The sequence below is a fragment of the Elgaria multicarinata genome, chromosome 2 (assembly GCF_023053635.1).
Source record: "Elgaria multicarinata webbii isolate HBS135686 ecotype San Diego chromosome 2, rElgMul1.1.pri, whole genome shotgun sequence".
NCBI classification, from domain to species: Eukaryota; Metazoa; Chordata; class Lepidosauria; order Squamata; family Anguidae; genus Elgaria; species Elgaria multicarinata.
Window position 1 is genome coordinate 180,518,247 of NC_086172.1, and position 25,342 is coordinate 180,543,588.

General features: G+C 51.4%; 2 protein-coding genes across 2 annotated transcripts in view; one reads left to right on the forward strand and one right to left on the reverse strand.

Moving 5' to 3' along the window:
- The window catches only part of NEMF (nuclear export mediator factor), a 49,824-nt gene extending 40,339 nt beyond the window's left edge, over positions 1 to 9,485 (forward strand). The window contains exons 22-33 of the mRNA XM_063118280.1: positions 445 to 565; positions 2,708 to 2,990; positions 3,834 to 3,876; positions 4,305 to 4,354; positions 4,642 to 4,789; positions 5,069 to 5,146; positions 5,998 to 6,180; positions 6,362 to 6,394; positions 6,830 to 6,936; positions 7,022 to 7,065; positions 8,752 to 8,831; positions 9,290 to 9,485. Coding sequence (XP_062974350.1) covers positions 445 to 565; positions 2,708 to 2,990; positions 3,834 to 3,876; positions 4,305 to 4,354; positions 4,642 to 4,789; positions 5,069 to 5,146; positions 5,998 to 6,180; positions 6,362 to 6,394; positions 6,830 to 6,936; positions 7,022 to 7,065; positions 8,752 to 8,831; positions 9,290 to 9,367 — 1,248 coding nt within the window. The 3' untranslated portion in view covers positions 9,368 to 9,485. The remainder of the gene's footprint in view (positions 1 to 444; positions 566 to 2,707; positions 2,991 to 3,833; positions 3,877 to 4,304; positions 4,355 to 4,641; positions 4,790 to 5,068; positions 5,147 to 5,997; positions 6,181 to 6,361; positions 6,395 to 6,829; positions 6,937 to 7,021; positions 7,066 to 8,751; positions 8,832 to 9,289) is intronic.
- A 2,826-nt stretch (positions 9,486 to 12,311) lies between these two features.
- KLHDC2 (kelch domain containing 2) overlaps positions 12,312 to 25,342 on the reverse strand; it is a 31,406-nt gene continuing 18,375 nt past the window's right edge. Inside the window, exons 7-14 of the mRNA XM_063118288.1 lie at positions 23,022 to 23,105; positions 22,195 to 22,275; positions 22,059 to 22,117; positions 19,849 to 19,958; positions 19,123 to 19,195; positions 18,700 to 18,787; positions 17,438 to 17,490; positions 12,312 to 12,690 (exon numbers count right to left, since the gene is read on the reverse strand). Coding sequence (XP_062974358.1) covers positions 12,567 to 12,690; positions 17,438 to 17,490; positions 18,700 to 18,787; positions 19,123 to 19,195; positions 19,849 to 19,958; positions 22,059 to 22,117; positions 22,195 to 22,275; positions 23,022 to 23,105 — 672 coding nt within the window. The 3' untranslated portion in view covers positions 12,312 to 12,566. The remainder of the gene's footprint in view (positions 12,691 to 17,437; positions 17,491 to 18,699; positions 18,788 to 19,122; positions 19,196 to 19,848; positions 19,959 to 22,058; positions 22,118 to 22,194; positions 22,276 to 23,021; positions 23,106 to 25,342) is intronic.

The window sequence follows — 25,342 nt, forward strand, 5'->3', positions numbered from 1 at the left end:
GCGCAGAAGCTGGGCTCTGTGTGCACCACCCCTCCCTGCTGAAAAGTCACTGAAGGAGAGGAGGGATGGCAGATGGCAGGGGGGCAGTTTGCTCCCCGAACTCCCCGGAATCCGCTTGGACCCTCCGCCTGGCTACGGCCTGTGGTCGTCACCCAGGAGCCCTGTCTTCTGTTCTCCCCAGAAATACAAGAAGAACAAATCATCCGGAGGTTGGCTAAGAGGGAAATACCGACCCAGGTGTATTTCAGATCCCAAATACAATTTCAGTTGGGCTTGAAGCTTGGACGTTTAAGCACGCGCGTTCTCGCCACTCCCTGGCTCTGCCGGTGGCGTCCGTGGCTCAGGCGTCTCTCTGGGCCCGTGCCGTGAGGCGTGGCAGTGGAGTGCCGGAGCATTTTGCCAGCACCCAGTGCAGTGTTGTCTCTCCTCCTCCTCCTCCTCCAGGTGGACGAATCCTGCACCTGGAGACACGTGGGCGAGCGGAAGGTCAAGGTGCAAGACGAAGACATGGAGACGGTGACCAGCAGCGCCAGTGCGCTGGCAGAGGAAGACACGGAGCCCTTGGGTAGGCTTTGCCGACGGCTTCTTCCCTTTGGGGGGGCTTAAGGGCCTGATCCGTGCGTCCACAAACTGCCGGAGAGAACGTGAGGGGGGGAGCCACGGTCGATGGCACAAGGCCGTTGTACCCCTGGGTGGGAAAGGTTGGTTCTGAGGAGAGATTTGAAAGAGGTGTCCCGGAAGAGCGTCCGGCTGCTGGTCCCCAGGCCGGGAAGAGCGGGAGGGGATTCCGGGCTCCTTTTCGCAGGAAACATTGCCAGCAGCGGAGAGGCGGCTCAGCCTCCCCCTGGCAGTATTCAGGCCAGAAGTGCTGGGCTGGATTAGAGCAGAGGCCCGGCCAGCATTCCGCCCCACCGTGGCCAGTAGGGGTGGGGGACCCGGGACCCTCCAGGTGTTTTTGGATTCCAGTCACCCCGACCATCGCCCATGCTGGCTGGGGCTGATGGGAATTGGAGTCCAGCACCATCTGGAGGGCCGCAGATTCGCCCTCCCTGCACTCCTGCTGCCGCCCTCCCTCCCACCCACCCACCCACCCACCCACCCAGACCCCTGGCTTCCGGTGGCCTTCACTTCCCTGTACTGAGCCCGGGTCTCTGCTGAAATTTCTGCAGGAGCAAACTGGCTCTGGGGAAAGCACCTGGAGATTCTTTGGCCACGTCCCGGCCTGGGAGGGGCAGGCGGCCGCTCTTGCTCTCTGCAACGAGGCCCCCGTGAGCCTCCGGCCCTGTCCCGTTCCGCCACCGCCCTGGGGCTCAAAGGCCGCCTTACCGGGAGCTGCCCAGGAGACGCCAGGTAAAGCCGGCAGGCTTCTGGGAGCGCAGCGCCTGCTGAGCGTGTTTGCAGCTGGCGTGACCGCCCCCTGTCCTCGGGGCCCTGATTCAGAGCGCTTGAGAGTCAGGCGTCCTCCTCGCCTGTAGGGCTGAGGAAGCGCCGTCGTCCTGCTGCCAGACGGGCTCCCGGCTTATTTATTTATTTATTGCACTTATATACCACTCCCATAGCCAGGGCTCTCTGGGCGGTTTACAGAAATTCTAAAATTGAGATAAAAACGAGTACACAAAATTTAAAACTCTAAAACACAGAACAGACACACATAAAGCATTAAAAACCGTTTAAAAACTAAACATGTGGGTGATTAAGATGTGCCGCCATATGCCTGGGCAAAGAGGAAAGTCTTAACCTGGATAGCAGCGTTGGTGCCAGGCGAGCCTCGTCAGGGAGACCATTCCACAGTCTGGGGGCCACCACCGAAAAGGCCCTGTCCCTCGTTGCCACACTCCAAGCCTCTCTCGGAGTAAGCACCCGGAGGAGGACCCTAGATGTTGAACGTAGTGACCGGGTATATTCACGCTGGGAGAGGTGTTCCGTCAGGTATTGTGGTCCCAAGCCATGTAAGGCTTTATAGGTCAAAACCAGCACCTTGATGTTTGTATGTTTCCGAGCCCAATTATTATTATTAATAATTGGGCTCGGAAACATACAGACAGGCAGCCAGTGCAAGCGGACCAGAGCAGGTGTTATATGGTCGAACCTTCTGGTTCCCAAAATCAATCTGGCCGCTGCATTTTGCACGAGCTGCAGCTTCCGAACCGTCTTCAAAGGCAGCCCTACGTAGAGCACATCGCAGTAATCTAACTTGGAGGTTACCAGAGCATGGACAACTGAAGCCAGGTTATCCCTGTCCAGATAGGGGCGTAGCTGGGCCACCAACCGGAGTTTGTAAAACGCACTCCGTGCCACTGAGGTCACCTGGGCCTCAAGGGACAATGATGGCTTCCATTCGGACATGATGCCGCCTCTGCTCCTGGACTCCGGGAGCTACCGTGGTGTGTCTGGAGCGAGGGATGCGAGCTTGTCAGGGCGTGTTGGTCCCTCGGCGCCCGCCTCCTCCCGTCTTGGCAGGCGGCGCCCTCTCTCACAAGGGCTCTTGGGCTGTGCTGATTCCTGGGTGACTGGGGCAGCCCCACGGCCAGCAGTAGGAGCCTCCTCTTCCTCGGAGATCTCGTGTAGCTCAGGAAGGTGGCAGGACCTAGTAGACTCTCGTCAACCTCTGATGCTGCTGCTTCATCCCCCGCTTCCTTTTGAATTCCAAAAGCTGTTCTATTTGAGCTGCGTGTCCTAAGCCCCCTCCCTTTGCCTGTTCCCCAAGATGCCCCAGAGGGAGATGAAAGCAGCAGTGACGACGGCGAGACGGGGGAGCCCACCGAGGGGCCGGGGGCTGAGGACGACCTCGCGGAGCTGCACCACCAGGGAGGGGAGGGCAAAGGGGCTGGCAACGCCCTGGAAGGGTCCTCCGGGGAGGAGGAGGAGGAAGAAGAGGAGGAGGAGGCCGGCTCGGAGGAGGAGGAGGGCCAGGCGCCCCGCAGCAACTCCTCGGAGGAAATTCGCTTCCCAGACACCACCATCGATCTCTCGCACCTGCAGTCCCAACGGTAATGGAGTCAGGCCCAGCCTTGCGCTTGGAGGGAGGCGGTGGGGAAGGCCCGGGGTGTGTGTGGGGGTGTGGGGTGCTGTGATGGAACACTCTACGACAGCAAAGGCCTCTGGGAGGGACCGGCTCCTGGGGTGCTGTGATGGAACACTCTAGGACAGCAAAGGCCTCTGGGAGGGACCGGCAAGGTCATCCGGGAGAGAGACGCATACGCATCTCTCTCCCGGATGACCTTGCCGGTCCCTCCCAGAGGCCTTTGCTGTCGTAGAGTGTTGCTTCCTGTCGAGGTGGGGGTACCCCTCCCCCGCTTCTGGCGGAATTTGCTCTACACCGCAGTTCGGCTACTACGGCAGCGACACCCAGGCAGGCCTCTTGGGGCAGCTGGAGATCCAACCGTCAGTGGCAGGACTGCCCCGCCCTCCTTGCCCTGGCACGCGCTCCAGATCTGCTCTGAACGGTTGGAGGAGGTCTGCGGGCGGGACGACATGATTAGAAGACGGCCCGGCGCTCGTCCGCAGCCCAGGGGCCCCACGCTGGCAGCTCAGCCGTGCGTCCCGAGGACACCACGGCATGTTTGCCTTGGCCACGCCGGTGTGGGGACCCTGCGGCCTCAACCTCAAGAAAGGCCAACGCCGGTCTCCCTCGAGTCGGAAGGGCTGGATCCCTCCCCGGGTGGAGGCTGCAGGGCAGCTGCTTGCTCCATCTGCTTTCTCCCCGCCTCCTGACGTGGAGGGAGGCACCCGGACCCATGCGGGGGGGGTGGGCAGCTGCCCAGCCCTCCGGCTGGCTCTCGCGTCACATGGGCCGGATCGGGTGGCAATCAGCTCTTTGGTTTTGGTTTCAGGTCCCAGCTGAAATCTGCTCCCAAAGAGGACACCTTGACCTTGGTAAGCCCCCTTGCTGGTAGCGCCGGGGTGGGGCGCCTCGTTCATCCTGAGGGCCGTGGGCCATTCCAGTAGTGGGTGTGGCCAGAGGCGAGAGGGGCGGGGCCTAAAAGACCAGCCTCTTGTAGCCGGAGCCTCTTCCTGCCGGTAGCACCCGAGAGAGAGAGAGAGAGAGAGAGAGAAGGCATTTCAGCCTTTTAGATTGGGAGGCGGGGTGGGTGGGAGAGAGAACTGCACAAAAGCTGGGAAACCATGAAACAGTCAGTGCTCAGGGGGAAGGGGGGCATCTGGAGAACACCCCTGGGCCGGCTTGGGGCCCGCAGAGGGCTGCGTTTGGCCCCCAGGCCTGAGGTTCCCCAGTGCTGGGATCGTGGCCCATGACTGGCCATCCTGGAGGAAGCGTCCCAGCCTCACTCTCTTTCCCTCTGCAGGACGACGGCAAGTCCCAGGGCCGGAGGCACCTCTCAGCCAAGGAGAGGAGGTGAGCGGGATACGTAGCGCGTGTCGGGGGGAGAGGAGGCCCCTTGGCTGGAGGCGGTTGTGGCCTTGGTGGTTGTGAGTGGCTTGTCAGCCTGGCTGTCTCTTTTTCTCTCTCACACACACACACGCCGAAGTAGGTTTCTGTGGCACCAGGCCACGCAAGTGGAGCAGGGTAGCCCAGGGGCCACCTCCCCCCCCCTTCTCCTGACTAGGTCCTCAGGGCTGGTCTAGAACCAAGCCTGCCAGCCGGAGCCCTTGGAAAGGGCCTGAAACCCTGCCCTTCCTCAGAGAAATGAAGAAAAAGAAGCAGCCAAGCGACCCGGAGGATTCTGACCCGCTGAAGGGGAAGGAAGAGGACGATGGCGCTCAGCACCCGCCTCCTCCCAGCGCCGGCAAGAACGCCGGCCTCCAGCCGCCCGTGAAGCGGGGGCAAAAGGTGGGCAGAAGGCGGCAGGTGTCAAGGGCGCCCCGGTCAGTTTGGTGCGTGTAACGGGAGGTTGGGTTTGGATCGCGAGAGGCCTGTGGCCTGGCGTCGTTGGGGCTGTTTCGGCAGGGGACCTCCACGTGGACCACGGCTTCACTGCCGTATCAGAAGAAGACCTTTTGCTGCACACGTGCCGGCAATCTGCAGGCCCTTTTGCGCGTGCTTTCCGGCCACGTGGCAGCCGCTCCTTCCCAGCTCCGGTGACATATTCCCTTCTCCTCTTGCCTACAGAGTAAGATGAAGAAAATCAAAGAGAAGTACAAGGACCAGGACGAGGAAGACCGCGAGCTGATCATGAAGCTGTTGGGCGTAAGGGAGAAATCTAGCACAGATCTCTCGCTCTCTTACTGTCTGTGTGTGTTTGTATACGTTTGGATTAGTGCAATGTGTTATACGTGGGGCTGCCTTTGAAAACGGTCCGGAAGCTTCAGCTGGTACAAACAAGGCAGCCCGTTTACTAACAGGGACTGGCCGGCGAGTTCACATTACGCCAGTCCTTTCCCAGCTTCATTGGCTGCCAGTCCAGGTCTGGGCCCGATTCAAAGTGCTGGTATTGACATTTAAAGGCCTAAATGGTTTGGGGCCAGGTTATTTGAAGGAACGCCTCCTCCCATATGTACCTGCCTGGATGTTAAGATCATCTGCAGGGGCCCTTCTCCGTGAGCCCCTGCCAAAGGAAGTGAGGCAGGTGGCTACCAGGAGAAGGGCTTTCTCCGCTGTGGCACCCCGACTGTGGAATGAGCTCCCCAGAGAGGTCCGCCTGGCACCTACATTGTACTCCTTTCGTCGCCAGCTGAAGACCTTTTTATTCTCTCAGTATTTAAACACTTAATTTTAACTTAAATTTAAATTTTACTGTTCTAACTCTGTATTTTAATGTTATATCAATTTTGCTGTGTGGTTTTATCCTGGTTGTGCTTTTTATACTGTATTTTGTATTTGTGCTTTTAACCTGATGGTTGTTTTATTATGGTTTTAATTTTTATGAGCTGCCCAGAGCACTTTGGCTATTGGGTGGTATAAAAATGCAATAAATAAATAAATAAATAATAATAAATAAATAAATATATATATATATATATATATATATATATATATATATATATATAATCACTAGTCTCGGGTCCTGGATTCTAATCCTCTCGGTCTGCCAAATCCAGTCTGCAGGGTCAGCCAAGGAAGAGAAGCCAAAGAAAGCCAAGAAGGGGAAGGGAAACCAAGACTCCGCGAAGAAACAGCCCCAGAAACTGCGAGGGGGCCAGAGGCCGCTGGAGAGAGCCAGGATCGAAGAGTTCCCCCCCGAATTACACGGCCTGGCTTGGGAGGAGCCCCCAGATGAGAAGGTGAGCGCCGCAGAGCAGGCTCCCAGAGAGCCGTGACGGGCTTGGGTGCCCCACTTCCCCTCCCCCAGGGCAGCCTGGAGCGCTCCCGAGTGTGCAACCTCCCCCGCCCCACAAGCCCGGCTTCTCTGCACCTGCTTCCTTCTTCTGTTGAAGGCTTCTGTGTTTTGTTTGGCCATTGCAGGACGAACAGGATCCCGAACTGCACACCAACGAGGTAAGTGTGAGCTGCACAGTTTCCGGGGGAGGGTTTGGAGGCCTTCAGGCTTTGAAACCCACCCACCCCCACCCCTGTCCTGAACAGAAGGGGAGTTGTGGCCTGGCCAGGGAATCTGTTCTCCACCCCACCAAAGGAGTCACGTTGCCTGTTCCCCACACTCGTTTTTGCTGGCGTTGCAACAAGCCGGTTCCTCACCCCACCCCCAGCTTTATTGCACGAAATGAACGAGTGCCCCCTGCATTCCTCACCCAGCGGCCTCTTGAAGCAACTCGCAGTCAATTTAGACACCAACTTCTACAATTAAATATTCCTATAATGTGGTACAATAAGGGCAAACACCGTGGAAAGGAGAGGAGTCAGACCGCCAGCAGGGTGGGTGGGTGGGGGGCTACGTACTCCTTGCGCAGCCTCACGCGTCCTTTGCTGTTCCAGGAAGGGCAGACTCTCTTGGACTCCCTGACTGGGCAGCCCCACCTGGAAGACGTCCTCCTCTTCGCCGTCCCGTTCTGCGCGCCTTACACCGCCATGACCAACCACAAGTGAGTGGCATCGGCCCGGCCCCTGTGGCACTCCCTGGAGTTCACGAGCCACCAATTAAACCTTGTGCTTGTTCTTGTTTTCAAGATACAAAGTCAAGCTGACGCCGGGGACGCAGAAAAAAGGAAAAGGTATGCGTTACTTTGCGGCCAGTTTGCCCTGCTAGCCGGAGGATCGAAAACCCAGAAAGCACCATTACTCAGTGGGTCATAAGGCAGATTTCCTGCTAAGGTCTCCCCCCCTCCACACACACAAAAAATCCTGCTTCCTTTAGCCGCCGCCTCTCTTAATTATCTTCTGATAACACACACACCCCTCACAAAATCCTGCCGTACTTTTATGCTTATTACATTAATCTATATCTCACCTTTCTACACTTAATTGCACTCAAGGCAGCTCATAATTAAAAACAACAGAAAGGAAAAAGAAAAAGGAACCTCTCGTGCAAGCACTTGAGTCATTGCTGACTCCTAGAGGGACGCCTGCTTTCGCTGACGTTTTCTTGGCAGACTTTGTAGCGGGGTGGTTCGCCATGGCCTTCCCCAGTCGCGGTTCCCTTTCCCCCAGCTAGCTGGGTACTCATTTTACCGACCTCGGGAGGATGGAAGGCTGAGTCGACCTGAGCCGGCTGCCTGAGAACCAGCTTCGGCTGAAGTAACTGCCGCTTACCACTCTGTGCCACACGAGGCTCAAAAACAACAGAACCATCTGTGAAATAACAGCAGCGGAAAGACTTGTGAAGAAGACGGAATTTCATTAAACGCACGTTGGCCTAAAAAGCAGACTTTCCCGCCCGCTGGGGGAGGACGGCTGTGCTGGCAACCCCCTCCACTGGGTTGCCTCAACAGCGGCGGTCATGAATTCTAAGGCAGCTCATCGTCAAGTGATGATTTAAGTGGAGGGGATTGTTATGATGTCCTGGTGGTGAGAAACATGCAAGAAGTGCTTGGCGTTGCCCGGTGGTTCTTTTGAGGCCCGGCTCCATTTTAGACGCGCATTTGAACGGTGTCCTCGGAGTAGCCCTCCTCTTAGCTGAGTTTGTATATTTGGGGAGTGATTTTGGACGTTAATGTTTATTGGGCAATTCTACGGTTGCTAATTAATTAATTTTATCTTTGGCCCCAATAGCTGAAGCTCTCTGGACGATTCGCAATGATTAAATAGTTGTGCTTCGTTATTTTTTAAATATTGCAGTATGGAGTTGAAGCAGTAGAGAAAGGTGTACGCGTTGTGGAGGGTTTGGGGACAAGCTGGCCGCTCAAGCAGGTCCTCTCTGAAGAGCTGGAGGGATAGGTTGACCCTGAGGACTATCTAGTTTATAAAAACCACTCCTCTCCTCATCTATGGTGATTAAGAATCGCCTCCAGGTGACCAGTTAAAAGACATTTCAAGGGGAGGAATGCTTCCCCCCCCCCCAATGACATGCATTGTGGACAGTTAGGATAGGAAAACGTTTGTTGGGTGGTAGCAGTTAGAATCATAGAATCATAGAATAGCAGAGTTGGAAGGGGCCTACAAGGCCATCGAGTCCAACCCCCTGCTCAATGCAGGAATCCACCCTAAAGCATCCCTGACAGAGGGTTGTCCAGCTGCCTCTTGAAGGCCTCTAGTGTGGGAGAGCCCACCACCTCCCTAGGTAACTGGTTCCATTGTTATACTGCTCTAACAGTCAGGAAGTTTTTCCTGATGTCCAGCTGTGGACATCAGGAAGTTGTGGACTTATTTTCAGGGCTGTTCTAACTGGATAAACTGTGTACGTTCCCATCCCTACTGAGGACCCCCTTTGCATTTAAAATCATGCCTTGCTTTTCCAACAGCTGCCAAGACGGCTTTGCATAATTTCATGCAGTCTAAGGAGGCGACCCCGAGAGAGAAGGATCTCTTTCGCAGTGTGAAGGTAAGAAGCTCCTTCTCTGGGTATGAAACAGACCCGTAGCTTTGCGTGAGAGCAGAGGTGCCCACTTTCATATCTTCCAAGCAAAGCCTGTGAACTTATTTTCTCTGCCCAGCTGTGGGCATAGGAGTACACAGTCATGTTAATTCAGTGGTCCCAAATTTAAGACATTCCCGGGTTTAGAAAATCAGTTTGAAAAGTGGGGGATGAACAGTGGCTTGCATTAAAAGTCTTGACCACCCTGTTTTCCATCCTCACGGCCTATTCAGAAGTTAAGGTTTTTTTTATTAACAAAAAACCCTCAACCACCGTGGTTTAAGGTGTCTTCTGAACAGGGCTGAACTCAAGTTTATCTGGTTTTTGCCACTTGCGTTTTTCTAATTGTTTCCTGCTAGCAGAACAACCCCTTACTCTTTGCATCTAATCTAATGAAGGTGGAATTGTGTGCTTCTTTTGCATAGGATACAGATCTATCCAGAAATATTCCAGGCAAAGTGAAGGTGTCGGCTCCTAACCTCCAAAATTTGAAAAAGAAGTGATGGCAGCCGGTCACAGCATCGCAGACCTGCAGCTTTGGACTGTCTGTGCCCAATGACGGAAGTGACATATGCTCACCGCCTCTCCTCCCAGTTTTGCTAATAAAGTCCAGTACTCTGACATCATGTGCTTACAGTTGATCCTTAAGGGGCAGAAAGAGGAGGCAAGAGCGATCGATCAATCAATCTCAGCTTCAGAGGGGCCCGTATGTGAAAGGTGTTTAAGCTAGTCTGGCATTTTTCCTATCCTGCATCTTTGGGGATGGAGGAGACTCCAAACCGATGCAAGAGAAGATTGAGGGGAGACATGATAGCACTCTTCAAATACTTAAAAGGTTGTCACACAGAGGAGGGCCGGGATCTCTTCTCGATCCTCCCAGAGTGCAGGACACGGAATAACGGGCTCAAGTTACAGGAAGCCAGATTCCAGCTGGACATCAGGAAAAACTTCCTGACTGTTAGAGCAGTACGACAATGGAATCAGTGACCTAGGGAGGTTGTGGGCTCTCCCACACGAGGCCTTCAAGAGGCAGCTGGACAACCATCTGTCAGGGATGCTTTAGGGTGGATTGGGTTGGACTCGATAGCCTTGTAGGCCCTTTCCAACTCTGCTATGCTATGATTCTATGAAATCCAGTTCCATGGATGCTTGCATCGGTTTGCAAGTGAGCAGAAAGCTGCACCCTCTTCTACTGAACAGTCTTGAGGCACTTATTCAAAGCCTGCCCCCTCTGCTGCTTCCTCTAGAAAGAAGATGGTACATTCAGCAGCTATGGGAGAAGTTTTAATGGGTTTAGAATTTCAGGCTTTCCTGTGGGCTGATTAAGGTTTTTAATCCACCAAGGCAACTCCCATTCCAGAATATTACTTTAGCTCTGCTGCCATATCTGCTTGAGTACCAAATATGCAGTCTGGCTGTCCTCTCCCACAAAGCAAAGCGGCCCAGTGTAGTTCATAGATTCTGTTCAGACGACATGCTATAAGCCATGGTGGTTAAGCATTTTGAGCTAAACATTATGACTTGTCGTGTGAACCATTCCTAACCATGGTTTAAACATCAGAAGAGCCCTGATGCTGGATCAGACCAAGGGTCCATCTAGTCCAGCACTCTGTTCACACAGGGGCCAGCCAGCCATCGGCCAGGGATGAACAAGCAGGACATGGTGCAACAGCACCCTCCCACCCATGTTCCCCAGCAACTGGTGCACACAGGCTTACTGCCTCGAATACTGCAGATAGCACATAACCATCAGGGCTAGTAGCCATTGATAGCCTTCTCCTCCTCCAGGAATTTTAAAGCCATCGAAATTGGTGGCCATCACTACATCTTGTTTTAGTGAGTTCAACTATGCACTGTGTGAAGGAGTCCTTCCTTTTATTTGTCCCGGATCTCCCACCAGTCAGCTTCATGGGATGACTCTGCTGGGTTCTAGTATTTTGAGAGAGAGAGAGAGAGAGAGAAATGCCTCCCTCTCCACACCATGCATAATTTTGCACACCTCTATCCTGTCTCCCTTCAGCCTCCTTTTTTCCAAGCTAAACAATCCCAGCTGTTGTAACCTTCCCCCACAGGGGAGATGCTCCGGCCCCTTCATCATTTTATTCTCACTTCTGTCAGGGCTTAGGTCCATTGGGCACACATCTGTATAAAATTTCTATATGCTAGTTATGCAAATTTAGAAGTTATGATTTATTTAAAATTCACTGCCAGCCAATTAATTTCTCATCCAAATTACCTCAAATTCAATAAAGTCTTAGATTAAGTTACACCCCCTGGCCCAGATCACCCCCAATCATTAGTTCTTCAATTACAATAATCTTTTTCTGCTCCCACACCTCTCTTTTTCCTCCTGGAAGAAATCTGCCCACACAATGCAATTAAACTTCGGAGAAAAGCTTCCATTAACTCCGATGGAAGGTGTGCTCTTTTCTTAGCTTAGTTGCAGTGTGGAGGATTTTGGGGGGATGTGTGTCTGTCATGTGGGGAGGAGAGGGTTAAACCCTCAGCTGCAATCCCTGTTGAAAATTTCCCTCTACGTGGCAATTTAATTAAGAAAGAAATCTCCCATTGGCTTCAATAAGAACATCAGAAGTGCCCTGATGCTGGACCAGACCAAGGGTCCATCTAGTCCAGCACACTGTTCACACAGGGGCCCACCAGGAACCCACAAGTAGGACCTGAGTGCAACAGCACCCTCCCACCCATGTTCCCCAGCAACTGGGCTGCAATGGCATAGTGCCTCTAGCAATGACACTAATTAAGCACACTGGAGTGTTTTTCGACTCTGACGGTGTGGGCAGTACTTGCCAACCCATTTAACGTGCCGCAGAGAAGCCTTGAGCAAGGCCCAGGAGGGCCCTATGGCAGCCTCCCACCTTTGAGCAGGTAAGTGCCCTCTGCTGCCATCAGCTGTCCTGAGTCCGCACGGACTATGGCCCTCTTCTGAGGACCTGGCTGCAGAGCATGAATGCGTGCAGCCACCTACTCCGTTCCGTGTCCCCCGGAGATCACGCACGCCCGGTTGGGAAGGTCACGGCTGCATTTCCATCTTCCAGCAATCCCATGCTTCACGCGTTCTTCTGGCAGAGTCCCTGCCGCTGTGTGTGACGGCAGCGTTACCATTTGAAAGCCGCGGTTTGCTTTTCAAGTGTTCCAGTCGCCTCTGTTTGCTGGGTGGAACCATCCCCCTTGCCCAACATAGGAGTCTGCCTCGGGCCGAGTCAGGCCCTGGTCTCATCTAGCCCAGTGTTGTCGACACTGACTGGCAGCAGCAGATTTCCTAGCCCTACCTGGAGATACTGGGGATTGAGCTTGAAACCTCCAGCATGCAACGCAGGATCTTCTACCGCTGAGCTACTGCTGCCACAACGTCCCCCGTCCCCTGCCCCGGCGCTTAGGCTACAGTATGCCGCGAGTAGTTTTAGGGTCAGTGAAGTACTGAGTCCCTTGACACTTGCATTAAATACATTTACTGCAAACAAATTTTTACACAAAAATAGGTTCTCTCTCTCTAAGCCATTCACATGCAACGACGACGACGAAAGGTTAAAGCAAGGAATCTGCACGACCTACAATGCAGGAACGTTGAACCTCTACAAATGTCACCCTTTCGCACACAGGGATGGTCAAAGTATTACATCTCTTTATAGATGGAAGGGCTGATCCGTGCACAACGTAGCCGGCGGCTGCTTCTCCCTCCTCCTACGAACCAGACGTGTTGTTACTCCCAAAGCGCTGGTTCAGGCTATGCATCAAGTGCTTGGGGAGGCAGTGCCAGGAGCTGGCCAGGACCTCCTTGAAGCAGATAATGGACTCCAGGCACAGTCTGTGGGGGGAGAGAGAGAGAGAGAGACGTGCTCAAGGCCAGGCTCACAGAACACGGAGCGCGAGGCAAACTGAGTGCATTTCTACTAGCACCAAAGTTTATTAGACGGACACCGATATGTGCAAGAAACAAAAGACCCCAAAACATATAAAGTTTAACGTAAGATTAAGGTATTTGGACTGAATCTTACAAGAATATATGGCGGTTTAAGGCTTATTACTCGAGATCTACCGGAGAGATTTGCTCATTTTTGTTTTAAACTGAAGCTTGAGCAGAAGGGGTGTGCAGAAAATTGTGAAACTTCCAAAACAAAACACGTTCAAAGCTTGAGCTTTAATAGCTATCAATTGTCTCTGCGCCAAATAGGCAAGGCAGTCCCTCTGCCAGCGAGACGGCGGACAGCCCTGCTCGGCTAAGCAGTGTATGCCGTGAAGGTGGGCCCCAGCCCAGCCGCGGGGTTAGGCTGTTGCTGACAGCGGGGAGAAGGAAGGTGTTGGAGACACCCAATCGGCACACGTGAGGGAGGGGTGGGGCAGGGAACGCCATGAAACAACTGGGCCAAAGATTCGGCATGAAACCCCTGACGAGCGGCAGGCACAAGCTGCCCTCCCTTGGCGAAAAGAGAAAAAGAAGAGTTTGGGCTTCAGTGCTATATTTAATGCAGACTGAACTGCGGAAGTTTAATGAGATGCCCTAAGAGGGAAAAGCGACACCTAAATGCCTGAACGGGACTGACTTCCAATAACCCATTTGCTCAAAGACAGGCATAACCTTTGTTTCACTGAAACTAGTTTTTCAGCAAGTTCTTTGTGCAATAATCCATAAAGCCCATATTTCTCAGCGGTTTAGACCCACCTTGGTTAGAGACAAAAGAATTGCCTCATCCGCATATAGCAGTAGGCGGATTCTCGTCTCTGCCAGTTTAGGAGAATGGAAATCAGACGACCGACAAGCCAGGAACAAATCATTGAAATATAAATTAAACAGCGTAGGGGCAAGAATACAGCTCTTAGTAACGGGAGTGGGACTTCTACTGTTACTTTCTACTGTTAGTTTTACCCTACCCTGTGCCTGCTTACCCTACCTGTACCTGTTTGCATTCTCTTCCCCTCCTTACTGTTTTACTATGATTTTATTAGATTGTAAGCCTATGCGGCAGGGTCCTGCTATTTACTGTTTTACTCTGTACAGCACCATGTACATTGATGGTGCTATATAAATAAATAAATAATAATAATAATAATAATAATAATAATAATAATAATAATAAGTTATCCTCTAATCCGCCTCTCACTTAGAGTAAGTTGTTCCGAGAGAGGCACATATAGTGAGAGTAAGCAGTCTTTCGTCAACAGAAGGAGCGTGCGATTGAGACCATCGCCTATCTCTAGGAATTAAATCAAAGGTGCATTTCAGATTCCTCAAGGGCAGCGCATAGACCATTGCCAAAGGAACTCATATTTTTTCTGCAAGATGGCTTAGCACAAGGCAGTGGTCAAGTATTGATCTGCCTTTTCTGAATCCCACCTGTAAATTTCCCATCATGCTTTCATCCAGGGCAGCCTTCCTCAACCTGGGGCGCTCCAGATGTGTTGGACTGCATCTCCCAGAATGCCCCAGGCTGGGGCATTCTGGGAGTTGTAGTCCAACACATCTGGAGCGCCCCAGGTTGAGGAAGGCTGATCCAGGGAATGAGCCTCCCATTTAAATAGGTAGCATATAATTTTTGCGAACCAGCCAGAGAGATTCGGCTATTGAGCGGTATTGAAATGCAATAAATAAATACAATTAAAAATTAAAGATTTAATAAAATTCCAGTGCTCAACAGATGCTGCCCCTGCAACAATAGTGAAGTGGAAACTGTATCTCATGTTTTACTGTTTTGTAGATTTTATCTAGGGGCCAGAAACGATCTTCTAAACCCTATTTTACAATCTTATCCTGGTCACCCAACTGAATTCTTAACGTCTCTTTTACTTTGTAATATAGACAAATCAATCACTGAGCAAGTGGCCAAGTTTTTGAACTTGGCCATTTCTTTTAGATCTTCTATGATCGCCTGACTTTTAATAGTTAACGGTATGTTCAGTTTGCTTGTCTGTAAACATTTTATTTGCTGGAATGGTCTATTGACTGCAATAAACTGTTGTAAATAAAAATAAATAAATAAATTGCCAGCTACTGATAACAAACTAATTGCTCTATAATTGGCAGGGTTGCTTCTATCGCCTTTCTTAAAATTTGGAATCGCAACGGCTTCTGACCACAAAGGAGGCGTGGCACCACCCTTACTGATCCCAGTGAACAAAGTGGATTTGGATCCTGAAGTTAGTATCTCTTCAGGCGAAAAGAGATGTTTATGGCCTGAAGAAAGCTTTGTGGATTACGTGGCAGGCCTCTTTTATCGTCTCCCAGTAAGACGGGGAGGTTTGGGGAAACACGACAGCTTGTCCTTTCAAGAAAAAGGGAAAGCGTTTTCCCAGCACGCTTTTAACTTCAAGGAGGCTGGTTCGGAAAAAGCCGTTGGTGAGAAGCTAAGCCGGACCGACCGTCTCCCGCCTTCCTTTAGCCCCGCCTGTCTGAGTCTGCAGCGGACTCTAGGATCAGCCAGCCCTGAAGTACCTTCCCTCTCTGAAGAACGTGGATTTCCCACAGACTGCGTGTAATTAACATTTCCAGTGATAAGGTCTGGCAAAGGTTCATTCCCAGCTGGTGAAGAGCCCGTGAGAGTCCCCAACCCCCACTTCCCAAATAGGCGGGTATGTTTCTGGCGCCGTCTCTTCTGCTTCAGAATCTGATTCTGATCGATTGCCTGAAACTCCTTCCCCCAGCCTAAGGGGAACAGGCCTAGTCACGACACCTTGGAATTGTAGTCCAACACACCTGGAGGGCCACCCGTTGGGGAAGGCGGGCCGACTGAAGGGCAAGGACCCCTCAGGCTGTCTCAATGGGAAAGGCTTCTGTATTCCCCCACTGTCTGAATCCTTTTTGCCAAGGCGTTCCCACCGCACACTGTGAACAAACTTGCTACAAAACAACCCATGACCCGTTGATGAGTTTCTGCCGCCCATTTGGGATATGCTACCTGTTTTTATGTAGGCATATGGGGGTTGGGGGGGGGGTGTTCTGAAAGTAGGCCCACACTCATCCTCCCTAGCACAGGGGTGGTTGAACCCTTTTCATTATGAGGGCCGAACTCCAATCTGGGAAATATCTCAGTAGTATATTCTATCTGTGGACGCACAGCATTAAAGTGGGCAGGCCCAAAATGTGAATATTACCCGTTTTAAGCCTACTCGGAATCGGGAATGACAAGTCTTTCAGACAATGTGTTAGTCAATGCAGTGTGAAAGCTCCACACAACATTTTCTAACTCCACAAGGTGTGACTGTGGGCTACCATGGAGTTGGGAAAAATCCAACGTGGCCTTCGAGTGACAGTTCCTCCGCCCTCTCATAGAATCCTAGAATAGCAGAGTTGGAAGGGGCCTACGAGGCCATCGAGTCCAACCCCCTGCTCAAGGCAGGAATCCACCCTAAAGCGCTCTCCTCCCCCGGTCCTCCTGATGGAAACCCATCAGCCATTGATGTGAAAAAACAATCCCGGTGGCTGTCCTAGAGCGGCACTCGCTCTTTTCACCGCTCTTGCCAGGGAACTCTGTAGCCAGTGGGAAAAGTCCACTCAGTGCAACAAGAAACTCCATGGGGCCCTCCACACAACACGCCACACACCGGTCGTGCAGGAACTCTCCTCTGTACAGCGTGGATATTCTGCGTGGAGTGTTTTCCAAAAAAAACCCATCCACCGTTGTGTGGAGTTCTCCTGCCAGACAACACGTTTCTCAACGATGGTGTAAAAACTCCATCGTGGAGTTGAATGAAATCTTTATTGCTAAAAGCGATAAGCCATCACAATTTGACATAGCTAGAAAAATAAAATACAAGTAAAAAGATAAGCTAAAGTAAATAGAATAAAAATAGATAGTTTAAAATAAAAATAGTAGACAAAAATACAGGAATATAAAAATACAAAATCGCATTAACATAAATTAAGAGCTCCCCCAGTGGGGTCCTAGATCAGCACATATAAAAAGGGCAAAATCTCCGGCCCCCATTACGATACTTGAATATGGTCTTGATGCCTGGCTCTCAACTTACTTGGAGCCAAGGCAAATGTTGCAACCTGAGCAGCAATAAATTCAGTATTGCCAGCCAGCAAGATACAGATTTGCTCAAGGGAAGGTCATTTAGAAAGGTAACGAAGAGTGGAGCTCTAAAACAAAGAGTGGAGCTCTAAAACCACTGTTGAGAAACGCGTCGTCTGAACTGAGCCTGTGTGTGTCTACTCAGAAGCAGGACTGAATTGCTCAGCAGCTTCTTCCTCTAGTCCCACCCCACCCCTCTCCCTCAGAGAGAGAAACTCTTATCTCGGAGCAGTTTTCAGAGATAAGAGCTTTCCCTGTTGAGTGCTGTGAAAGGGAGCTGTTTCAAGTGCTCAGCAGGGAAAAGTTCTTCCCTCGGATCAGCTGCTGAGCGAGAGAGGAGAGCTGTTCTCCACCATTCCTAGCAGGGACTCCCGGTAGAAGGCGTTTGTTTCATCAGAATTATTCCAGCACCTATTTCTGCTTCAATCTCTTAGGCGCCCACCGTGCCATACTAACGATCCTGGTTTCTCACCTTGTTTATTCAACAAGGGCAAAGAGCTCTTGAGCAGTTCATAGTGGGTGTTTTTTTTTATTTAAACATACCTTACAAGTGATTTTGGTTGAAGGGAAAACACAAGTATCTCATTACTATGTGCCTAGGGGGGGAAAAGGACAGTCGTTAGTACTGAAATTTCATGACTGAAAAAGCATATTTGATTTTCAGCCCAACTTGGGACTTGCACTGAAAAGAGCCGGATTTAAATCCTTGCTTGGCCATGAGGCTGGTTAAACCTTCAGAAAGTCGCAGATTCTCAGCCCAACTCACAACTCAGGATTGTGTGTGAATAAAATGGGGGGGGGGGTGAGAGGACATTGACTGTCTCTGCAGAGGCCACCAGTGAGGGAGGAAGCAGCAGCCAGGCACCTCTCCATAGTGCCTGGGTCCAGCTCCAGCTCAGAGCCCCCTCCCTTCTGCTACCAACTGTCTCTGCAGAGGCCACCAGCGAGGGAGGAAGCAGCAGCCAGGTACCTCTCCATCGTGCCTGGGTCCAGCTCCAGCTCAGAGCCCCCTCCCTCCTGCTGCCAACTGTCTCTGCAGAGGCCACCAGCGAGGGAGGAAGCAGCAGCCAGGCACCTCTCCATCGTGCCTGGGTCCAGCTCCAGCTCAGAGCCCCCTCCCTCCTGCTACCAACTGTCTCTGCAGAGGCCACCAGTGAGGGAGGAAGCAGCAGCCAGGCACCTCTCCATCGTGCCTGGGTCCAGCTCCAGCTGAGAGCCCCGTCCCTCCTGCTGCCAACTGTCAACTGTCACTGCTGAACTTTGCAACTAAGATTGCAGTGCCTGAATTTCTTTTCCTTTCCCCCCTCCTCCCCCCTCCCAATCCCCTTTCCTTTTGTGTCATGTCTTTTAGACTGTAAGCCTGTGGGCAGGGACTGTCAAGAAATACTTTTGTAAGTCGCCGTGAGAGCCTTTTTTGGCTGAGTGGCGGCATAAAAATGCTTAAATAAATAAATAAATAAATAAATAATAAACGGGTGTGCGGCCATCTATGGAACCCCCAGAGTTGGGGAAGATGGGTGGGAGGGTGCTGTGGCCCCACATCCTGCCTTGTGGGTCCCTGGCCGACAGCTGGTTGGCCCCAGTGTGAACAGAGTGCTGGACTAGATGGGACCCTTGGTCTGATGCAGCATCAGGGCACTTCTGATGTTCTTAATGATCAAAATGACAACATGATGGGACAACAGAGTGCCACAAACAAGGCCCTGAGCGGCTTCCGCTGCCTGCCCCCCCTCCCCACCTGCTACCCCCAGCAGGCAAAAGCCAGCGACCCAGAGTTCCCACGCACAGGAAACAAACCCACTTACTGCTTTCTGATGGGCGAGTAAATTGTTGGCGCATCCCCCAAAGACGACCACCTCTCCCTCGTCACTGCCGCAGGCGGTGTGCCAGAGGCTGAAGACAAATCATAGCCAGTACTGAGTACAGACAGGCCGGGGACAGAACAAATCCACAGGGCGGGGGGAGGGGGATACTGATGGTGGGAGTGAAAGGGAGAGGAAGGCGGGCGAGAACCGTGCGCGTCTCTCTCCAGCAGGTTTCTGCCACTGCGGGCAGCCTCCCCCGGCCCAGGGACCGCCAGATGTGTCGGACTGCAACTCCCATCATTCCCAGACAGCCTGGCCATGTTTCATCCAACACATCCGGAGGGCACCAGGTTGGAGGTGGCTGCTGCAGAGGAAGGCCACCCTGTGGGCTGGGGGAACCCCCTCCCGCGTCCCACTGCTTACCGGGGTTTCTCTGAATAATTGTGCTCAAATTGTATCCATTCGTTTTTACTGATGTAATAGATCCAGGCATCACCTGCAATACACAGAGCGCGTTCAATCCATCCATCCATCCTTTATTTACAACAGCCTTTCTCAACCTGGGGCGCTCCAGATGTGTTGGACTGCATCTCCCAGAATGCCCCAGCCAGCAGAGCTGGCTGGGGCATTCTGGGAGTTGTAGTCCAACACATCTGGAGCGCCTCAGGTTGAGAAAAGCTGATTTACAGTCAACAGACCAGAAAAAGAAAGGTACAGTTATTCCAAGCAAAAGGTCAATAAGATAACCTAAGCATATAAAACAAATCATTAGTAATACATTTTAATACATAAAATCAAGGGTAAAAGGGAGTAAGATCAGAGCAAGGATGGGACATGTGTTAACATTAGATCTTGAACAGAACACGGGATTCTGAATCCTGGCTCTCAACTTAGCGCGTTTCTGTTGAGAGCCGCGTTCCCCAGGATTGTCAGGAGACGCTGTGTTTGGGGACAGCCTAATCCGGGGTTTAAAATCACGGGTGTCACCTGAAGATTCATAAATTTGTGCTCAATTTGTGCTTGTGGGATCATCGTAGGAAGGGGGAAATGCGACCCACCGACTGAAGGAGCGTGTCGGACCGCTGCTACGGAAGGGTCCTTGCATGCACACACCGAAGGCGGCGTTTCGGTCTCCTGGGCTTTACTTACTCAGCGGCTGCTTGTCAGTGGTGAAGCCGCCAAAGAGGAAGAGGTGATCCGATGAAACCGGAGTCAAAGAATGCCAAGACCGGCCAACGGGGCAAATGCCTTGCGTGACTCTACAGCAGGGGAGGAAGCAGAAACATCGGCCCTGTTCAGACGACGCGCGAAGCCACGGCGGTTAAGCGTTTTGCGCTCAACGTGATGGCTTAGTGCGTGGTGTGAAGCATTCCTAAGCACGGGGGCTATAACAACCCCGGTTGAAACACGCTCACTAACCATTTGCTGTAAAAGGTTTAGTGGTCTAACCGTGGCTTAGCGTGTTGTCTGAACAAGGTTGACATGGGAAGAAATTGTGGCCAGGGCTTAAAAGGTTTAACTGTCTGTAAGCAACAGCACTTGTTTCCGACAGTGGGGAGGGGATACTGGACATAGGAGAACCGTGGACGCCCTCGAATCCAGAGTGTCGTCTGGTGCAATGCGTTAAGGGGGATTCCTGCATTGAGCAGGGGGTTGGACTTGATGGCTGTGAAGGATAGGGGTGCAAATCTGTGCCTTTAACCTGCTGTTGCTATGAGGGTGTAAGATCTACCGCTAGGTAGGATCTGTGGTCTGTTGTTCAAACTGGCTGTGCCGAGCTTTGGTGGCCACCAGCCAAGGTCATTCCTGTCCCGAGCCAGTCCAACTCCCACGGGCACCTGGAGATTATCGGGGCGTTGGACACACGAAACAGGATTCCGCTACGGCAGCCTTCCTCAACCTGGGGCGTTCCAGATGTGTTGGACTGCATCTCCCAGAATGCCCCAGCCAGCAGAGCTGGCTGGGGCATTCTGGGAGTTGTAGTCCAACACGTCTGGAGCGCGCCAGGTTGAGGAAGGCTGCGCTAGGGGAACAAGAGGTGGCCTGGCCCCTCTGGGAGGAGGGTGGCCCATAGCCCGGGAAGAGCACGGGTTGGTTTACTCAGGTCATGGGACCTGGGGTCCCCAAAAGGGATAAAAAGCTTTATGAAAAAGTTCCTCCGTCTTCCTTGGTGGTGCGTGCGTATGTCAAGTGGGAAGGTCAGGTCTGTGGCAACTCTGCCAGTCGCTCGGAGTTAGAAAGGGTTTTTTAATGTTTTAACGTGTGTGGGTATTCTGGAGAAGGCCAGCCGGATGTTGGCTGGGTGTGGGGTCATATGAATGCTTCTTGGGGTAATGGCTAAGTATTAGAGCTTTTCCTCCCCTTCTTTCCTCACTCTTCCTTATCCACATTCCCTTCCTCTCCCCTTCCCTTATTCTTCCCCTTCCTATTCTTTCAAGGGGCTGTTTTATGACCAAGGCCTCACGTGTTAAGTCTTAGCGATTGCAATAAAGTTGCTTTGGTCCCTAACTGTGTGTCTGTGGGTTTATTCCTGTGAAAATCTGTCTCGTCCCGGTTGCGGACAGGGCAGGGAGGTGGGCAACTTGGGAGTCTAGGGCGTTTGGTCCAGGAGCCTACCTTGCAGGGTTGTCAGGTGGACCCTGACTTCCTTTACAATGGCCTTATAGGCCCCTTCCACCTCTACTATTCTGTGATTCTATCAACCATCAAGACAGGCTTTGGAGAAATTTCACCTGCCGCAATCTCTTCCACCGCATGGTCTTTTCCAACTTATGTTTTCCTGGCAAGCCGATGGAGGGAGGGGCAGACAGAACAACTGGTGGATTTAATGTTGGAAGAGGAGCCGTGCTTTTCATAGAATCATAGAATAGCAGAGTTGGAAGGGGCCTACAAGGCCTTCGAGTCCAATCCCCTGCTCAATGCAGGAATCCACCCTAAAGCATCCCTGACAGATGGTTGTCCAGCTGCCTCTTGAAGGCCTCTAGTGTGGGAGAGCCCACAACCTCCCTAGGGAACTGGTTCCATTGTCGTACTGCTCTAACAATCAGGAAGTTTTTCCTGATGTCCAGCCGGAATCCGGCTTCCTTTAACTTGAGCCCGTTATTCCGTGTCCTGCACTCTGGGAGGACCGAGAAGAGATCCTGGCCCTCCTCTGTGTGACAACCTTTTAAGTCTTTGAAGAGTGCTATCATGTCTCCCCTCCATCTTCTCTTCTCCAGGCTAAACAGGCCCCTGACATACAGGGGCTGCCCCACGGGGATAATGCAAGGCAGGCAAAACCTGAAAAGGTGCGCAGGACGTCCCATGCTAGATACAAGCCCCACCACAAGAAGGGGAAGTGGGGGGGGGGGCTTACTGACATTTCATGCCACTCCCAGCTGTCCAGGTTGAGGAAGTAGAGATCGTTCATCCTGGACTCCTGAGAAGAGAGGAAAAGACGTGAGCGATTTGCACGTCGAGAGGGCAGCAGCACCGCCCCGGCGCCCTCGCACTCACTCGGTATCTGCCTCCGAAGACGTAGCCTCTGTTGCCAACCGTGGCACAAGCATGGGCCGCTCGGGGCGACGGTGATTTACCCTGCGGGGAGAAGTCCAGAAAGAGTTACTCAGAAGGAGCAGAGGGAGCGGCCTTAGATCCAGCCAGAGCTTAGGCCTCATCTAGCCCAGTATCGCCGGCGCTGATCGGCCGGATTTCTCCAGGGCTTCAAGCAGGATTCTTCCCTGGCCCCGCCTGGCATCTTCTACAGCAGGAGCAGGTGAGAAGATGGGGACTCGTCCTTGCACCAGGGGAGTGGTACGCGCAAAAGAGTGAGAGGCCGTTTCCTGTGTATCTCTGCCAGCTAAGGTGCTTCACCAGATGCTTGCTGCTTCCTAGTAGTATTTATGATTTGTTTAAAACATTTGTATCCCGCCCTACGTCATTAGGATCTCAGATAAAATCCTGCCTTTCCCCCTTCCCCCACAACTGCCCACTCACGTTTTCTGGGCAAGGGAAAGACACACCCTCCCCTCCAGAGACAAACGCCCTTTCCACATGGGTTATTCTCAGAGAACATTAAAACAGCCCTGCGAGGTCGGCCTGCATTATCGTTTCTGATTATAAGAATCGGGGGCTGAGAAAGCGTGGCTGGCTTAAGGCTACCTGGCAAGTTCCAGACAAGATTTTCAAGCGGGATTACGCCTCGTCCTCACAACTGCCACGCTAGGCTGGTTATTTAAAATATGCACCAGCCGAAAGGTTGCGAGGTGAGAATGGAAGGACGCGGGGAACGTTCCTATAAGAGGATGCTGGTGCTGCCCAGTGGGATTCTCGTTGAGGGTTACCGTGGTTATAGGCTGGCTCCACGTGAAGGTTTCCGTGTCCAGGACGTGCACGTGATCGTTCCAGCCTCGAGGAAGACCTGAATTCTTTAGACAAAAACAGAGACACCCGAGGAAGGGTCAGCAGCTCTTCCTGGCCGGCAGTTTCAACAGCCGCCACACTCTGCTTGGAGGGGACTGCGCCACTCACGGCATTTGGCGTAACAGGCTGCCCTCATGTTCTTTTAAACTGGGAGCTGCCTGGAAGGTCTGAAGCCAGACACAGAATCGTAGAGTTGGAAGGGGCCTCCAAGGCCATCAAGTCCAACCCCCTGCTCAATGCAGGAATCCACCCAAAAGCATCCCTGACAGAGGGTTGTCCAGCTGCCTCTTGAAGGCCTCTAGCGTGGGAGAACCCACCACCTCCCTAGGTCATTGGTTCCATCGTCATACTGCTCTAACAGTCAGGAAGTTTTTCCTGATGTCCAGCCGGAATCTGGCTTCCTTTAACTTGAGCCAGTTATTCCGTGTCCTGCACTCTGGGAGGATCGAGAAGAGATCCTGGCCCTTCTCAGTGTAACAACCTTTCAAGTATTTGAGGTGTGCTATCATGTCTCCCCTCAATCTTCTGTTCTCCACGCTAAACATGCCGAGACAGGAGGGTTATCGGTCCAAATGAAAATAAAATAGTATGGGATTTGGGGCTTTTTCGCTTAGAAAAGGGACAGGTTAAGGGTGTGTGTGCACACGTGTAAAAGAGGTGTATAAAATTATGCCTGGTGTGGGGAAATGCACAAGGAGAAATTTTTCTCCCTCTCTCATAATACAAGAACCTACAGTCACCCAATGAAGCTGTATAGCGGGAGATTCAAAAGACAGGAGGTACTTCTTCACACAGCACATAGTTCAACCATGACATTCCCTAAACCGGGAGTGATGGCCGCCAACCTGGACAGCTTTGAAAGTGGATTAGACAAATTTATGAAGGATAAGGCTACCAGTCAGGAAGGCTGTACATTACCTCCCATATCAAAAGCAGTACGGTTGGCCATGTTTTTTGTGGTTTTAATTTTTGTGAACCGCCCAGAGAGCTTCGGCTATTGGGCGGTATAAAAATGTAATAAATAAATAAATAATAAATAAAAATTGTAAGAATGGTAGACTTGATAGGTCTGATCCTGTAGGGCTCGTCTTGTTTTCTCATTGGTAGCTGCCTACTACTGAGTTAAAACCATTGGCCTGCAGTGCTCTTTTTTGACTGGCTGTGAATTCTCCAAGGTCTTCCCTAGCTGTAATTCTTTTTATAGTTAGATGCCTGAGACTGAACCTGGGTCCTTTCCCACACACACCATGTGCTTTAACTAGAGATGTGAAGGCCTGGAAAAAACCTGGAAAAATTAGGAGAAAAAACTTTTTTTCTCAATTTTTCCAAAGCCTCTTTTGTTTTTTCCCCAAAAAATTGGAAAAATTGAAAAAAAAATGAAGAAAAAAAAGATTACAGAATGTTTTATTTTAGGATGATGAATAAAATGTTTAAGACAAGGTGTTCAGATATTTACTTCTCCAAATGATTTCTAAAAACTGTACAGTATCAAATTATTTCAACGTATGTGCCCCAACGGCCTTTTCGGTGGTGGCCCCCAGACTATGGAACGATCTCCCTGACGAGGCTCGCCTGGCGCCAACGCTGCTATCTTTCCGGCGCCAAGTTAAGACTTTCCTCTTTGCCCAGGCATATGGCGGCACATCTTAATCACCCACATGTTTAGTTTTTTAACGGTTTTTAATGCTTTATGTGTGTATGTTCTGTGTTTTAGAATTTTAAATTTTGTATACTCGTTTTTATCTCAATTTTAGAATTTCTGTAAACCGCCCAGAGAGCCCTGGCTATGGGAGCAGTATATAAGTGTAATAAATAAATAAATTAATAAAGGACAAGCAAGTCCTAGGTTGCAAACTGAGACTACAACTCTCAAATGCAAGAGCAAGATGCATTTCTGCCTCTAGGGGGCAGCACTGCCATGGAAGCAGAGACTGAAACTAATAGTGATAGCTAGGTCAGAAAATGAGTCTGATTAAATTTCATGCATATTCATTGAATCCTGGTTCCCCCTTTTTTCTCAGTTCTTTTTATGGGAATGGCGGCTTTATGTCTTGACACTGGAGGACTAGAGGAAACATAAATAATTTTCTTTGTTACTAATGTTGGTGGTTTCTTCTGTTGTTTTTTTAATTGATTTTTTTTGCCTGCTCCTCATAAACTGGCAGAACTGAACAGGTTCCTAACAGTTCAGGAGCTTGTAGCACCATTTGTTACCCCCCCAAAAGTTAAAAAGTAAATTACA